This window comes from Atheta coriaria, unplaced genomic scaffold (genome assembly GCF_025399875.1).
Source record: "Atheta coriaria isolate IRGN ID8LTWV9N9 unplaced genomic scaffold, Caltech_Dcor_3.1 hic_scaffold_7_pilon, whole genome shotgun sequence".
NCBI lineage: Eukaryota > Metazoa > Arthropoda > Insecta > Coleoptera > Staphylinidae > Dalotia > Dalotia coriaria.
The window spans coordinates 4917860-4933646 of record NW_027045449.1 but is presented as its reverse complement, the minus strand read 5'-3'; the positions used below and the strand labels follow the sequence as shown (position 1 = coordinate 4933646).

Here is a 15787-nt window from a genome sequence, read left to right as displayed (position 1 = left end):
GAACATTTTATTTTATTTCAATTTATTTGGTATTATAATTGTTACACAAAGTCAAATGAAATAATTTGGCTATTTTTGAATTGTTACAATTTTAAAGTCATAACAGCTATGCATTTGGCGTAAAGGTGGCACTATGATGCACTTATTTGTAATAAATTATACCTGGACTGGTTGTTAAAAGCAGTCCAGATCAAAGAACATCTGTGATATAAATCTATGTCGAGAATAGATTAAATTCAGTGATAACAGCCGTAACTCATGCAAACCTAACCGTAGAAATGCAGTATTTGATGAGTTTAAGTTTAAGTGCAAATTAAATGTGTTTGAGTAATTGATTGTGCATATAGGATTGAATGGTAGGTAAGTAATTAAAAACGCAATATTTTTTTCAACACTTGTTATTCCGTGAAAACAAAATAACATTGGTTCAGATATAGGATCATCTCAATTCAATATTTACACGTCTAGCCACTTGTTATCCATCGTTCGTAGTAATATTCCGGAAGAGTTTAAAGTTTCCCACTTTAAACCCTATAAATCAGTACAATTAGCTACAAGAGAACATAAAAACAGATAAGAACGACATATAAGCCTTACATATTACAATACAAATATTCTCAGCATGATCGTATCTCTTATGTTTCATCTTTCATCATTTTCTGTGTATGTGATAACTAAAAGCGCACAAATCGAATGGCAGCAGTTGCGTTTTCTGGCCTCAAGTCGTCCAAAAACATATTACATAAAATTGGATACATTCATAGCATAATTATACAGATATTTACAATATTTACAAATAAAATATATTAAGAAGAATAAAGTGGCTACCAATATGAAACTCATCGAAATGAACCACCAACATAAACTCAAAAAAATCACGATTGAATTCATTTGTGAATTGCAGCAGAGATCTTGTTTATAGTCAGTTGTTTCATAATGTAAATTGTGTAGTTAGCTAGTAACTCAAGTACTTCAAGATCAGTTCCGAATCAGTGCAGATTTTCGGCGTGTATTGCATAGTGTGATGCAGTGTTACCTGCAAAATTGGTTTCTCTCCTATTATCTCACACAGCATCTTGTGAAAAACGTATAAAATTACCCTGAAGTCGATTGCGTGTGTTAATTGATGCACACGGTTGCAATTCATCCCGTATGTTTACAATTATTGTATCGTGTCAACATGATTTACGTATAAAACTATCCATTTCGTATGTACAACAATGTAAGTTCCGCTTAGCCGTCTTGTTGCATCATAAAAGTCCGTTTGTTGTTGGATACAAAATTGTTGCAAGTTTTTTTTAAGTCGGATGTTCTCGTGTCAAATTCGTATTACATTTACGCTCTCGGCGCATTACCGTTTAGATTCTTAGATCTTGTAATTACGTGTAAAATGTCCAAAGATTAAATTATCACAGCAGGTCGGTGACGGCACCGCCAAACCACACCATCACAATCGGCAGGACATAATGCATAAGAGCCTTGCCAAGCTCCGTCGCTGAGGACGCCTGCACCACGACGGGCACATCTTCATTCCGCGTTTCCTCATTGAACTCCGTCACCAGTTCCACTTCATTGCTTTCCGTCGTTGTAGTACTGCTCGTCGACGTGGTGCTTGCAGTGGACGTTGATGTGGGCGCTTGATGCACATCGTCATCATCTTCTTCATCTACATGCGTGTCATCTTCCGAATTGATTCCAGCACCCGAGCCGGAACCACTTGCCATGAACGCGTCTTCTTCTTCTTCATCATCAGTTTCATCAATTTCCTGGCCCATATACGCAGACTCCAAATGCGAAATGTACACTCCCAATGTATAAGTTTGTTCGTAAACCAGCTCATTCTTTGGGAGTTTCGTGGGTTGAGATACGTAACCGGACAAGGAATTCCCGTTCCAACATTTCGATTCACCAGGAGCCGCTGTCGACACATTGTTACAGTAGGCGTAGCGCAGATTCTCCCAGAAATTCTTTCCATCTTTAATTTTCTGAAAATAGAAAAAACGTAAATATACAAATCAGCTGCGCTCGGCACGAGAAGGAAACATGTGTTTCCAGTTACTGACTTAATCTAAATATCTGCTGACAATTGTTTATTTATTGTTAGTATGAAGACGATTTAAATCAGTATAAACTTACGCCTTTCACTTCTTGGATGCGTTTCTCCATCACACTCTGTCGGTCGAAACTGTTCGGGTTCTTATGCTTCTTCTTCTGGCTCTTGTTGAATTGAAGACTTTGTCGCTTGAGTTCCTTAGATTGACTAGTTTCTGCAGCACGTCGGGTTCGATCGCCTTTCAGTTTAGGATGTCCACATTTCAGGAACACTTTCTGGCTGACCTCGTTGCCGTTGTCTTGGAAATTCATGATTGCCTCGGAGATTTTCACGTTGAGCGGTTCCACAACAACTTCAATATTGAATGGACCAAGAAGTTTTTCCGCGACTTTATCTAAACTATCTGAAATCAAATAAGTACATGTTTAGAAATGGTAAAACAGAAAACTTGTAATATCTGAAGGTTAAAAGTTGTTTTTCAAAAGACTTACCTATGTAAATATTCCATTTCTCATTTAATTCCGACAAATCCCCGAAACATTTGCGAATCGTATCCGTGCAGAACTGATTGCAAGCGCCGGGTCCAGCATTGCCTGTGCAAACATCGCAATGCTGCATTTTCATAACTTCCTCACCACACATATCCGTAATATTTAGTTTCATCATCTTCTCGAGGACGACAGCGCCTTTGCCCAGCGATCGATGGAAAGTTCTTGTCGCAACAAACGCCCTCCTCAGCATGCCTGCTAATTTATTCGGGATATCACCGAAAGGCTTCATATCGGTAATGTCCTTCGCCACGCAAGCGATATAATCATCGCTGAAAGCATACTGCGAGTTGATCACGACAAACATCCTCTGGTATAAGATGGTGAAGAAGCGATCCATCGTTTCAGCCAGTCTAATCCCACCCTGCACATAGTATTTCTCCAGCTCGTTGAAGAAATCAGTGAAGACGACTGCGTTTTGCATGTAGATGATGCCGTACGTGCGGTAGAACATCTCGTGAAGCTCTTTTTTACTCTTCATCATCATGTCCTTGAAAAGGTCCTCGAGGCGACGTGCACGTGTCTCGAACAAGGATTGAATTTGCCCAACGCTGTCCTTGTAAAAAGTCTCTACATCATCACGCGTTGTTTGTCGGATTTTATATTCTACGGAGGCGCAGCACGAATTTGCACCACAGATTGGACCTGAAGACAAAATGATTGACTATTTAGATTCGCGCATAATCAAATAAAAGTAAAGGAATAAATTTCAATTATAAAAATATGTAAAAGGATCATATGGCAAGTGCATGTTCAATTTAAAATCTTTTTATTGCTTGCCATTTAGTGGGAAAATGTTCGTGCGTGTTTCATGAATGAACGAATGAATGAAAGTCTGAAAGAGCGTCGCGCAAGTCACGTCGGCTCGTTATTGCTCATAATACCCGAAGCCTACCGTCGTGAGTGTTGTGCGTAGTCAAGTTGCGCCGTTGTTGGCCAGCTATTTTTGCGTTTCATTTATTGAATCGATTTCATTTCGCTCGGCTCGCTGTTTTTATGATTTCTTTGCCGTATTGCGCATTGTGTCGAAGCGTTTGACGAAGAATGCGCGACGCTAACGAAGGCAGGAATGAACGGCGATAAACGATGCGAGATGTGGCACAAGGCATCTGGAATGTTTGCCAGCTCTCTTCGGCTGAGAAAAGGAGATTTTTGAGTTGGTGCAAGAGTTTCTGAATGCGCTGGTCGTGCGCGCAGGACAAACGAACGCAAACCTGAACCTGAAACGCGAAGAGACGCCGAGAACCGCATTGCTCACATTCGTAAGCGAACGCCGTGCGCAAGACACGCGGCCAGCAAACGTCCACTCAACTTTTAAACACATTCTGTCGATGCGATGCACCTTGCAGGTTCAATACAGTCGCACACATAAGAGAAATATCTCAAAAAATTTAGCAAATTATTAAATTTGTTAATTTTCATTACAATTATTTATTGACAAAAGGATAACTATCCATTCATATTGATATATAATTTAATTTTTTTCTATTTTGCTTTTACAAGAAGTATTTGAAAGCATGTAACCCGCTGCGTATCTGCGTTATTGGGCTTCGAGCATCTTGCATTCCACGACACACGACACGCGAAGCGAAATACGAAGCGGAATTCCACGAGAGATGCTGATCGCGCGCATGAGAAGAGGTGCGCGGGATGAGGAGGCTAATGTCACCAAACGGGCAGCGTGCGGTCCGTGACGAAGCTTCCGACGCGCAAATATTCCAGATTCGACCCGCAGGCGAGGACACCGTGTACGGATCCATGCACCGTAAGCAAAGTCTCACATCTCAATTTCGCAAAACTTGATCATATTACACACATCGCGTCCGCCATCTTGTGCGATGACAGGTGCATGTGCAACTGTATACTATGGTAAACTCGCTGTCCCAGTTAATTATGAATTCAATTTAGTGGTATTAATGAGATAAAAAGAAAAAATATTTTTCTAACTTGTCACAAATCTAAATGGAAAATCAAAACCATGCGGGATTGTGAAACGACGTAACCTTATTAAGAAAGTCATTTATTTTCTCATTTTGAAATTTTTCTCTCAATATTTACGATGTTACTTATAAATTAGTGTTTTTCTACTATTTTATAAACTATTAATCATATCTCACATTGAGCGCCATTTTGATTAATTTAATAAGTCAGAGAAAAGGAATTTGCACAATTTGTATTGTTCGCCTATTGTCAGTTTTGTGACTTGCTGGCGCCTACTCGTACACACCTCCGAAAGGTGAGTTCGTGTTTTTTGAGGGCGTAACGAATCTTCGCCGACACAATAGGGGCGCTAAGTGGTCAAATTTAAATGGCACGTTCGCCCAAATGCCATCGGCACTAACAACCACATTTAAACGCGCTAAAAATCCATACAAACCATCAAAACAGCAGTAAAACTTCAAAGTTTAAAATCGAAGCGAAAGAAATGTTGAAACGGTTGAACGAACGATCGACGACCATTCAATGCCAAGCACAACGCCAAACATCATTAATAACCTTGCCTACGGTTGAATGTCTGTTACAAATATTCATTTTTCCCACAGAATTTCAACATATTCCCAAGAATACCGATTAATCGAGTTTACGCGTCAAGCGCTTATGTTTCTACCGGTGATACTGAGCCACCAGCAATAACAAACTTTATTTATAGATTCGAAGTACTTCTGCAAAAGTCACAGCGGATTCAAAGTCGTAAAACTCGTACAGGAGTATAATTAACTACACCATCTGAGATGCGTGTATAAACCAAACAAAAGAGTTTGTATACGCGAATGTAACTTGAATCCGAAATCAATTTCATAGTCTTTTGTTAGAATCCTTGAATTTCCAATTACCAAGTTATCAACACCTAGATAATAATAAGTTTTAGGATTACCCGCAATGAAAATAAATATTACGTCTAAAAATAAAAATGTTTCAACAATCCTTTGAACATTTCTACATAAAATAGGATATTTATTATTCATAATTTTATGCCAAAAGGCTTGAACAAGTTGAACATATAAACAAAGCTCGGTAAGTGTGAAATCTTTAACACTATAAATATTTTTATGTTAATAGTTAATTATAATTAATCATCAAGGGTATTATGGAGTGCTGTTCCTCCTATTTTCGTATCGCCTTATTAAGAAATTAAATTATTAATTGTTAATTGGATTTAATTCATATTAAGTGTTTACAACCAAATTAACACTCATAATTTAATGTTTTTTTTGCACACTGAAGTTCACAATATGGCCGATAGGTGCAAGCTGTCAAATAACATAACCTTATCCAGAAAATCTTTCTTTTACTATTTTTTCCGATATTTTAATATTTAATCTGATATTCTGAACGAATCCAACAAATCAAATAACATAAAAATCCGTCCCGCCGTTCTTTAGTTATAAATAGCGTAACAAATTAAATATACCCACAGTATATACAGATAAACTTGGTTTACCAAATAAAGAACTTCTCCATACGCATTATTCGGCTTGTCAGCCGTTGTATTATTTTTTTATGGGGTGTAAGTGCGCGTTTAATTTCCACATCGTCCGGCCTCCTTAATGAATTATGAAATGTCATTAACATGCCTGCACTCGCCGCGGTTGATGATGATGAAGCAGACGGCGGCGGACGGTAGATTATTAATTGAGTGGCACAATCCACAATCCACTCACAGTTGACACGGCATGAAAGCAGTTCGAGATAAAGAAGGAATGCGACCGTTTCACAAACACCAACATCAACGCGTATATGCAACCAAGCGAGCACACGAAGATCAATGAAGATCAAAACTTCAGATGATGAAAAGATGAAAGGAATGAAAAAAGCTCCCAGCAAGAAATCAGAACTGTGTATAGTGAAGTACCTGCATGCAGTACACAAGAACATGTGAGTACAAATGTTGATTACTCGCTTTGAACACAATATTAAAAATTACTAAAGAAGAAACAGAAAAATTCAGGTATTATGAGTTTAAAATTTTGAGGTTATATTTTAACTGGCCAAGTAACATTCTTTTGGTACATTTGGTACATACATTTTTGCCGTTTTTGTTTTTTTCTCGTTTATTTGGTGTATAAAAAGGCAAAAAAAAAAGTTGGTATACTAAAAGGTAGACATTCCATTAGTCTTCTTCCTTTTTTCACGCGTTGCACTTTCCTCCTTTTCTTTCAATAAGTCGCCGTTCTGCCCTATACAAACTTAAAACTTAAACTTGGGCATTCAAGAATGAAGCTCTTCTTCTTTATCTTGTGTTTTTCCTTTTTCTCATTGAAAGGTGCGCCATGCTTCGCCCCGCGTCTAGAAGCGAGACAATGAGACAAAGAAGCAGACATGGAGACGAGGAATCGTCGGTGGCTTATAGTCATAATTTATTTGAATTATGGGTTCACGTATAATTTTTTAACAGTCGACGCTTTTTTTCTTGCTTTTATTTTTCAGTTAAGTTCAAAAATTGGGATTCTTCGGCATCTTTTTACTTTTTTTGTCATTATTAGAGGATAGTTACAAAATTTAGACACATAAATTTATTAATTGGTGTTTTATTTTATTTTTTTATTTTTACTACTTCGTTGGCCCTTTGGCTTTGTGTGATTTTCTGCCTTCTCTGTTTCGGTGTGCTTAAATCAAGACGAGCTACGCGTTGAGTTAAAAGCTTTCAAGATAACGCAATTAAAACAACCATTAAGCAAGAACTAAAAGCGGTGAGTGAAGAGCGCAGCGCAAAGAATGAAAAATGAGGAATCCAGAATGAAGAAGCCATGCGCGACCCGAGTCTCAGTCTGAGTCGGAGAAGAAGAGATTAAGCCAACAACACGATTGATAATTTAATTATTGGCGTGCTGTGAGCGCACCTTTTGTGTTTAATTAACTTAATTAGGCAATTTTCAGTTGGAAAGTTAATCATTTCATGTGAAAAAATCTTCAATGAAATGTGACAAGGCTAATAACTTCATTTTCTACCGCTTCACACTCTGAATCGCTATAAAATCATTATCATTGTTGATATAGTACAAGATCAACATCAACAAAATCAACAGTTACATCGCTATATTCAATAAAAGAACGGAAAAACGTCAATCAATTTACATAAGTTTATCTAAGCATAGATATAAAAAAGATATCAATGAACTATCTGATATTAATTTCTCTATGATTTTAATACAATTTGTTTCGAATTGATAAATGTGGTGTTTTCCCATTGAGACATGAACTTTATCTTGGGCCGTCGCGACGAACAAGCAAATCACCAACTGATGTCGATTATGTACATACACGTGTGTGTTACAGTTACGTGTTCGTATCAAGAAAGACTAGGTTCTCATCGCTGTGCAGACGGCACACCGGCATGAATGTTTATTTAAATGGATCGACGCGCGACTGTACAGATTACACGCATGTCCTGTGATGGCATGTGCGAGGAGCGACGAAGAACACGCTGAAAAGTAAACCGAACAGCAGTAAACATTCAGAAGAATCCAAACATTTGGAATCACCTAAAATTTCAACCGCTAACTGAAGAATTTAAGATGTAGCGAGAAGTTATAGAACTCAAATAGCAATGAATTTGTATCGATTGCCTAAATCTCAAATTTATTCATTCATCTGCTATATTAAAAACAGTTGGTGATGTTATCGGCAGAAATAAATAATTGGGCCGATTTTTTGGAAAAAAAAATCAAAGAGAAAAATTTTCTGAATACAGCGCATTCAATTAAATTATAACTAGTTAATAATGAATTTAAAATGACATTTATTGATGATGTGATATGAAGTTTACCAGTGCAGCAAGTTTATACTAACAGGAAGTCTTAAAATGTGGAAAAATGTGTGATTATTCCCACCATAACCGGATATTTAAATTATCATAAATTCACCATCAAGTGCCAAAAATCTAATTTTATACCTTTTATAATATTAAATTCCGGAATAATGAATCATAATGAATCTAAAGTCGAAAGGGATACTTTAAAGCTTAACGTCATACTTTTCGTGCGTTTTGTGGGTCTCTTGTGCCTCTCTCACTGGCAAACCTCACACCGAGCATAAAACATCTCGCATATTTCTCATCCATCTCGCTCGTCCAAGAAGTGGACTCTTTGGGTCCACGCAAGTCCCTAGTAAGTACCGCACTGGCGTGCGTGTGTTCCAATGAGACCTACGTGTGCGGGGCAAGGTTCTAACTTTCAACTATAGAATATACCTGCAGTTAAAATAATCTTCATATTTTTATAAGAAATTGTCAAGAGAATCAGAATATAAAATTTAAAATTTTATAGTTTTAAAATTAATAAGAATATGTATAATAATTGTTGAGAGGTGTTGGTAATATCAATATGTGATTTTTGTATGAATGCAATTATAATAAGTACACCCTGTGAGGAATACCTATATGTTTGTTGGTAGTGGTGGTGGTGAGGTATCGAATAAAGCTCGCGGCTCGTGTAGCCCATGAGGCTACACCGCACAAAGTGGATGGCCTGTTCGACTCGCCGCCCGACATGGTGCATCGTGGGAGAGAATCCGGTGTGCACAAGAATGAAACCTGTGCCGTTGGAATGCGACTATTTTAACGCTACATAATTAGCAGTTATCAATCAATGCAAGGACTTAGACGCCCTTCTCGCCGGCGTCCCTTCGGCTTGTAACCTTCACATAATAAAACACGCACACCATCAAACGGAAGACGACACAGAAAAAGAAACGTCTATTAATATTAATAGTTGTTTTCTTAAAGAATTTAAAAGACTAGAGAAAGCCTAGGCGTTGCGGTGTTTCAAAACAATAAAATCCAAAGCAAGTCGGCAATACACAAAGATATATCGGTACCGTTTCCAGGTTAGAATTTTGAACCTTTTGGAAAAATTAACATGTTTGCCTCTTTCTTTGATCAAAAGCTGCGCAAACAAAACATTAATCAAACACTCAAAGAATGTAAAACCAGCCAGGTATGAACAAAAATTAGCATCAAAGCCGAAGCATGCTCAGTCACACTTTTAATAGGTGTAGAAGTCAAAACTTTGCAGCGTTTTGTAAACAGATGATAAAATAGTACACAACTCAATCATAACATCGTTAAAACGTCGAAATCATGAAACGCATTCACATTTGAAGCAAAGGGTGTCGTAAAATGCTCAATAAAATGAAATTATATCGTGCACGACTCTTGCTACATCACGCACATCAATTACGGATCTATTCACGGATCTAAAATTTCATTCACTTTCGGTGAGTAAAAACAAGTATAAACTCTCGTACAGACTAGAATAAGGGATCACGTCGAAATGTGATACAATAAAAGCGACGGCGCATCAAATTTTTTGATGTGTATTGCTAGGGTCGTAAAACAGGAACCCCTATGTCTATTATGGTTGTTTACGACAATAAAAATTAATCAAGTTATACATCACGGCAACTTGTTGAGTTGAACTGTGTCGGAAGTAAAAGCTTTGAATATTTTTTCTGAAATGCGCAGGTTCAAATTTAAGTTAAAATTTAGCGTTAAAAGTTGATGTTTTTGATAATCATAGTTATGATTATATATTTCGATTGGAGATGGCGCTAAAGTGCATTTTAGCATTTCTCATTTCATCAAATTAAAAGTGAAATTTAAGTTATGTCAGTACTTTTACTGAACAATTAATTTAAGACAATATTTATTAGGTTACCGGTACACAGTCCATCATGACAACCAGTTTAACCTATTGTGGAATTTCCAATTTTTAAATTTAAGAAGCTTTAATACCTGGATTTGTTCAATTGCCTACAAAATATTCCAATAATCCAAATATTTACGGTCATCATTGTCATGTCTTAATCTAGCCTAAGACATAGTTTCTCTCTACCTACCTAGGTGCATCGTGCGTCACCTTCTTTCCTTGATTATTTTGTGCAGGTTTACAATGGTCTGCAATTCTTTTAAAATCTCTCTAAACTCGCGTTTATTACCTCTCAGGTTGTTCGGCAAACAGGTCGTGCGGCCGTCATGCGGCTAATTCTATTCAAAAGACGTCCGTCCGCCGCACACGCAGCGTGAATAAGTTGAATAAGTGAGAGATAATATGCCCTAAGCGTGGGGGCAATAAAAGCTCATGCTTTGCCACCCGAAAATGCAAGCCTCTATTGTGCGCGCTACCGAAATATCTCGACTATTCGCAGGTGAGCAGACTGAAGTGGCGACATCTTGTCGCGACGTGTCTGACGCATATTAAAACAAGTTTTGAACAATGAATAGAATAAAATGCAAAACATCCTCTACAATACTAACGGTTGTGATGGGAAGAAAATAGACTTATCTATATGTTTTAATGCCCATAAGTCGACTTATCTACGCTCGACAGCTTTACATTTTCTACTTAAACATGTTGTAACGCGTACTTGAGCAATAAGTTTAAGATGCTGTGAATTTAAGATCAATTGACTGACAAGTTATACGTTACAAACAGTCTAACGTTAAGTAAACGTTAGCACGAAGTGAAAAAGACAAATAAATGCACTATTTACTTGTTTGCTAACTGAGTAGTACTTTCATGCGCACGCATTCGATGTATGAACTCGAAATAAACCACGACTGTAAACAGAAGCAATCGTATTGTCGGAGATGAAGCCACTAGTGCAACGGACGTAGAGAAGAAAATTGACCCATTTTACCTTATTTACAGTTATTACACTGTCATGATACTCATGGTACGACTTCAATAACCTAACCAAGCGCTACGCTGGTACGCCATCATGACTTGTATGGTTATGGTCGTTTCGCAGTTGGCCATTCAACCAATGAAAAAGATGAAAGAAGAAAGAAGTCAGACAGACAGTAGGCCAGCACTGGCGACACCGTGTAAATCGTGCAATTTTCTCTTTTCATTCGCGTGCGCCGAGTGATAAATGTATAAAACACAAAAAATTCACATCAAACATGACCGATTCACTGTCTTAAATAGCACGTGCATGGTGCATTGCACACTAAACATGTTGAACACATGTTAACTGTACTTTATTCAACTTTGTTCGAGAGCTATTCACAGTTTGGTTTTAAATCGAACTCTCTGGTTGAGTGTACTGGATAAAATTGAATCGAATCGATTTGTGAATTTTAATGAAGAATACAAAGCAAGAATATGAATGAAACATTGTGAGTTCGAGTGCAATTTGTGTTCGGATAATGATAGAATTAGAAGATGCTGGAAAGGCCACCCTGAGGTAATGATACCTTAAACTTTTCATTCATAATTATAGTTATTTCATTTTCTCATCTTCTATGTCATTACTTCACACTAAAACATGGTGAAAATTAATTTCTCTCGTGTATTGTATGCTAAAAATTGAGATTTTTTGGGTAAATTGTTAAATTACGGTTATTTTTGTTTGTACCAACGTGACGTGAACCAATTTGGTTCTAAACTGTATGAAATAGTATGTTGCACAACACACATTCATTCATCTCACGCGTTTTGGGACGTTTCCGGTCCAATTTTTCAAAAACACTTACCGACCGTGTTTGCAACTGTTGGCAGTGTTGGTAATACGTTTGTCAAGAAACCGACCGGAACATAAAGCGTACCACCCTCGACGCGACAATGGCGTTGAATAATGCACGATGAAAAACCGAAAAGAGCAAAATGGAAAATAGAAAAGAAAATAAAACATGGGCACTATACAAGTAACGGTTTTTAATACCCGTCCAAGCGAGGAGAAGCAAGGCAAGAAAATGAAAACGCGGTTAAAAAGATCTGAGGCGTTTATATTTAAACTTGAGTTTACTAAATTTACACATTAATTCATTGGTTTTTTATTGTGGTTTCGAGCACACCTGAGTTTGCAGTGAATGAAATATGAAATGTCTGCACAATGCATCGGGGATGGATTGAAAAGGAACTGACGGGTTGAATTTCTCGTCTTAATTATTAAGCTACTTCCTGTGCCACCCCAACACGTTTTCAAGCCCAATTATCCCTTATTACCCATTATATTCAACAAAAAAAGAAACAAAAAGACAAAAATATATACTAATCGTCTTGGTGAGCATTGTACTCCTTCATCAATAAATCACGCCTAGAATTAATTGAATTTAATTTTGTCATTTTGATAAAATTAATATTCCAGCATAGTTGCACAAAATTTTTATTATGTCAAAGGGCGTAACATTATCGACAAATTTCTTTTCCTTTTATATTTTATAACAAAAAGTAAAATTACAACGTCAAACCAAAAATTCATTTTGTAACCTCCAGATTTAAGATATTTCTAAATATACCATAAAATATGAAAGAAAATTTCGTTTTCACCGCCGCGAGTTTACTGATGATAAAACTGACGTATATGGGCCGTCATTGCGCCGCCAATGCTGATAAGAAATCTACGAAAAGGCTTACAAGTTTCGTACGAACTAAGAAACTACCAAGAAAACCGTAATTATGGTGAATTACCGCGCACGAAACACTTTCATAACTCTTTTGTTGACACACATTACACGCGTGTAATATGTGTGCAGCATATTCACTTGTAAAAGTGAATAGCGAGCGATAAAAACGGTGTAAAAAGTGCGACAGTTTGTAGTAGAATGAATGTACTGGGAGCGTGTGCAAAGGGCGGAAAAAAGGCAGGTGCAATGAAAACAAGCACCGGTGAGCTCGCACCGTGTACTTAATTAAATATCGCCTTGTGCGCGCACACAAGCCTTTGTCGGCGAAGCTACGTGAACAAACTACAAAGCTGAATTAAGTCAAATAAAAAATAAAATTTGGATTTAAAAGAATATAGGTACCTAGATAATGTAAAAACTCAAAAAGTAATAAAAAGATACATTTCTGTATTGAACCCTTTTTCGAGAAAATACTCCTAATAAACGAAAGTCTTTTCGGTTCGTGGCATGCCCATCGACCGAAATGATGAGCTGATGAACGCATTGGGTTGAAAGTTTCATTAAGGGACCATAGCCTCGAAGCTACGCGAATTGACAGGCCGCAATATTGTGCCCTCAATGAGGGACGAACACATCCCCTTTGGTCCTTTTAATCCACCCCGCGACGCCTCCAGCATTTCAGTGTTTACTAGTTCAAGTTTCCGTCGCTTTCGCTTATCACCACACTTCGAATGCAGCACAGAGAGGGCAACAAAAAGCGTGTTGGACTGTTGTTAGCCGCACGCTCAGCAAGGGGTTGTTCGAAGTTGTTCAATGTTCACTTTTCAATACTTGCGAAACACATTGGTGAAAGTGTTTGACGTGAATGAAGGGAGCAAACGAAAGGAAAGGCGTCGGGATTTGTTGTGCGCATACAGGGATTTCCCCTCTTTGTACCCGCACGTCCGTGAATGAGTACCCTGCAGGAGTGCTCAGCCTCCGTTCGATTATATTTGGAAATTCGATTAGGTGCGAATGCAAATTACATATTCATGCGCCAGATTCAATATAAAACCTTCAAAAAACTACCAGATTTTGTTTTGTTAGCCCTTTAAGTTACTGGCACGTGCCATGTGTCCCCGATTTTTGAACATTGGATGATTCATTGTTTCCCGTCTGCGTACGCATTCTCTCCAGAGAAGAGTGATGAATTAGATTAAGCAGAGTGAGCACTTAGAATCAACTCAGACGATGAGTCATTGACAATGATTTTGCTGTATATCCACGCGTGAAATACAAAATATATAATCACAGTTTCGTAATTGTTTACTCAAAAAAATCCATGCTTGTTTAAACATATTCGGTTTCAATATAAGCATTCATAATCTTTTCGGTAGTAACTTCTATTCCTTGCTCAATAAATATGTTTACTGATTAGCGCGAATGTTCGCAAAACAAACTTAGCAAAACCTCAAAATTCAACGTTTTATTTTATTTAAAGCCAGGCACAGGTCAAAGAACTGCTGACATCGAGGAAGAACTCGTGTTTTTTTGCTACATCTGCGCTATTCACAAACCGGATGACATCTCGATGATGAAAGATGTATCGATGGCATATAGATTACTGACTCGTTCGTTTAGATGAGTTTATTATGCGTAGCAAAGTCGACAAACTCCTCTTATTTGAATCTTGGTAATTTAGCAATAACAAAAAATCAAGTCATAACATCAACCGACTCGCGACGTGATGATTGATAAAAACAAATAAGTGTTTATTAATAGATCTGACACATTTCGAGAGTGTGGATGTCGTTGTCGACTTTCGATGTAAACGATCTTTTGCATTGACCCTTGACTTGCACGTTATCAATAAAGCTCTTATTTTGACGTACTATAGTGAATTAACGCCGCAAACACGAATTTAATCGTGCATCTTGTACATCTCCGGCGATGGAAGGTAAAGATCGTGTTGCATGATCCAATCGTTTAAAGTTTAATGTAAAAGAAAACGAAAGAAAAGTTAAGAAACTCACCTTGTGTGGGCTGCACGCCAGTAAAATCGTAATCCCTGAGAGCAACGATCGCGTTCGCGTTGGCAATGTTACACCCGCCGCCGGCGGCACCTGCGTGGGGTGTCGCCGCCGCCAAGGTGCTTAACGCACACGCCGCATAAAGCGCGACAAACAGCGTCGTCGCCATGCGTCTTCTCTCCCTTCGTGCACTCGTCGCCGACGTCGTCAAGCACCTATCGATCACGATCACAGCCATTGAAACTAATAGTTAACAAATAGTTATAAAAAATGTTTGTTTATTGGTCAGTTTTACAATGTTTCTTTGTCACGTTGCTTTGCCGAATCTTCTTGTTAAAACAATACACATCATTAATTAGTTTTCTAAACGTTCAACTTGTTCTTGGGAATAAAAAGGCACTGAATGATGATGATAATTTTTTTGTGCGAAAGCTCCGCGACGCGTTTGATGAATAATGCACGACCGGTGTGCGATGCCCCAACCGATGCGTGCGTTGTGTGCGCGCACGAAGAGCCGCAAAACCACACTGCAGACTGCCGCCGACAGCCCACACGACTGCTTGCGAGAGAATCGACTGACGGAGTTGGAGTATGGTCGGAGTGTTCAGTTCACGCTCTTGGGGCTCCGGCTCACTCCGGCTCCAGTAGAAACTTGCAAGTTGCGAGTGTGGAGTGTGAGCGGCCGACTCACCGCGCCGGGTCGATAGCGGGCGAGTAGCGCGACGCGGCAGCTCTGAAAACTAACCAACTCCCAAGTCCACGCCGGAATATACGCTACTTTTCTTCTGCAGACTTCAGTGAGCTTCGGCAAGAAGAAGAAGAACCCAGG

General features: G+C 38.3%; 1 protein-coding gene across 1 annotated transcript; it reads right to left on the bottom strand.

Moving 5' to 3' along the window:
- Positions 1–5: 5 nt before the first annotated feature.
- On the bottom strand, positions 6–15624 carry dlp (glypican dally-like). Its single transcript, XM_065307577.1, has 4 exons — positions 14962–15624; positions 2545–3246; positions 2137–2456; positions 6–1985 (listed from the first exon to the last, which is right to left on the bottom strand). Exons 1-4 carry the CDS (start codon positions 15194–15196, stop codon positions 1410–1412), a joined length of 1833 nt encoding a protein of 610 aa, XP_065163649.1. The 5' UTR covers positions 15197–15624; the 3' UTR covers positions 6–1409.
- Between the last annotated feature and the right edge of the window lie 163 nt (positions 15625–15787).

Bases quoted from the DNA above. Each gene is read 5' to 3' on its own strand.
- dlp (XM_065307577.1), bottom strand. From the start codon at position 15,196: ATGGCTGTGATCGTGATCGATAGGTGCTTGACGACGTCGGCGACGAGT. The intron at 2,457-2,544 runs GTAAGTCTTTTG...ATTTGATTTCAG, and splicing joins GAAATGGAATATTTACATAG to ATAGTTTAGATAAAGTCGCG. The intron at 1,986-2,136 runs GTAAGTTTATAC...TTCTATTTTCAG, and splicing joins GCATCCAAGAAGTGAAAGGC to AAAATTAAAGATGGAAAGAA.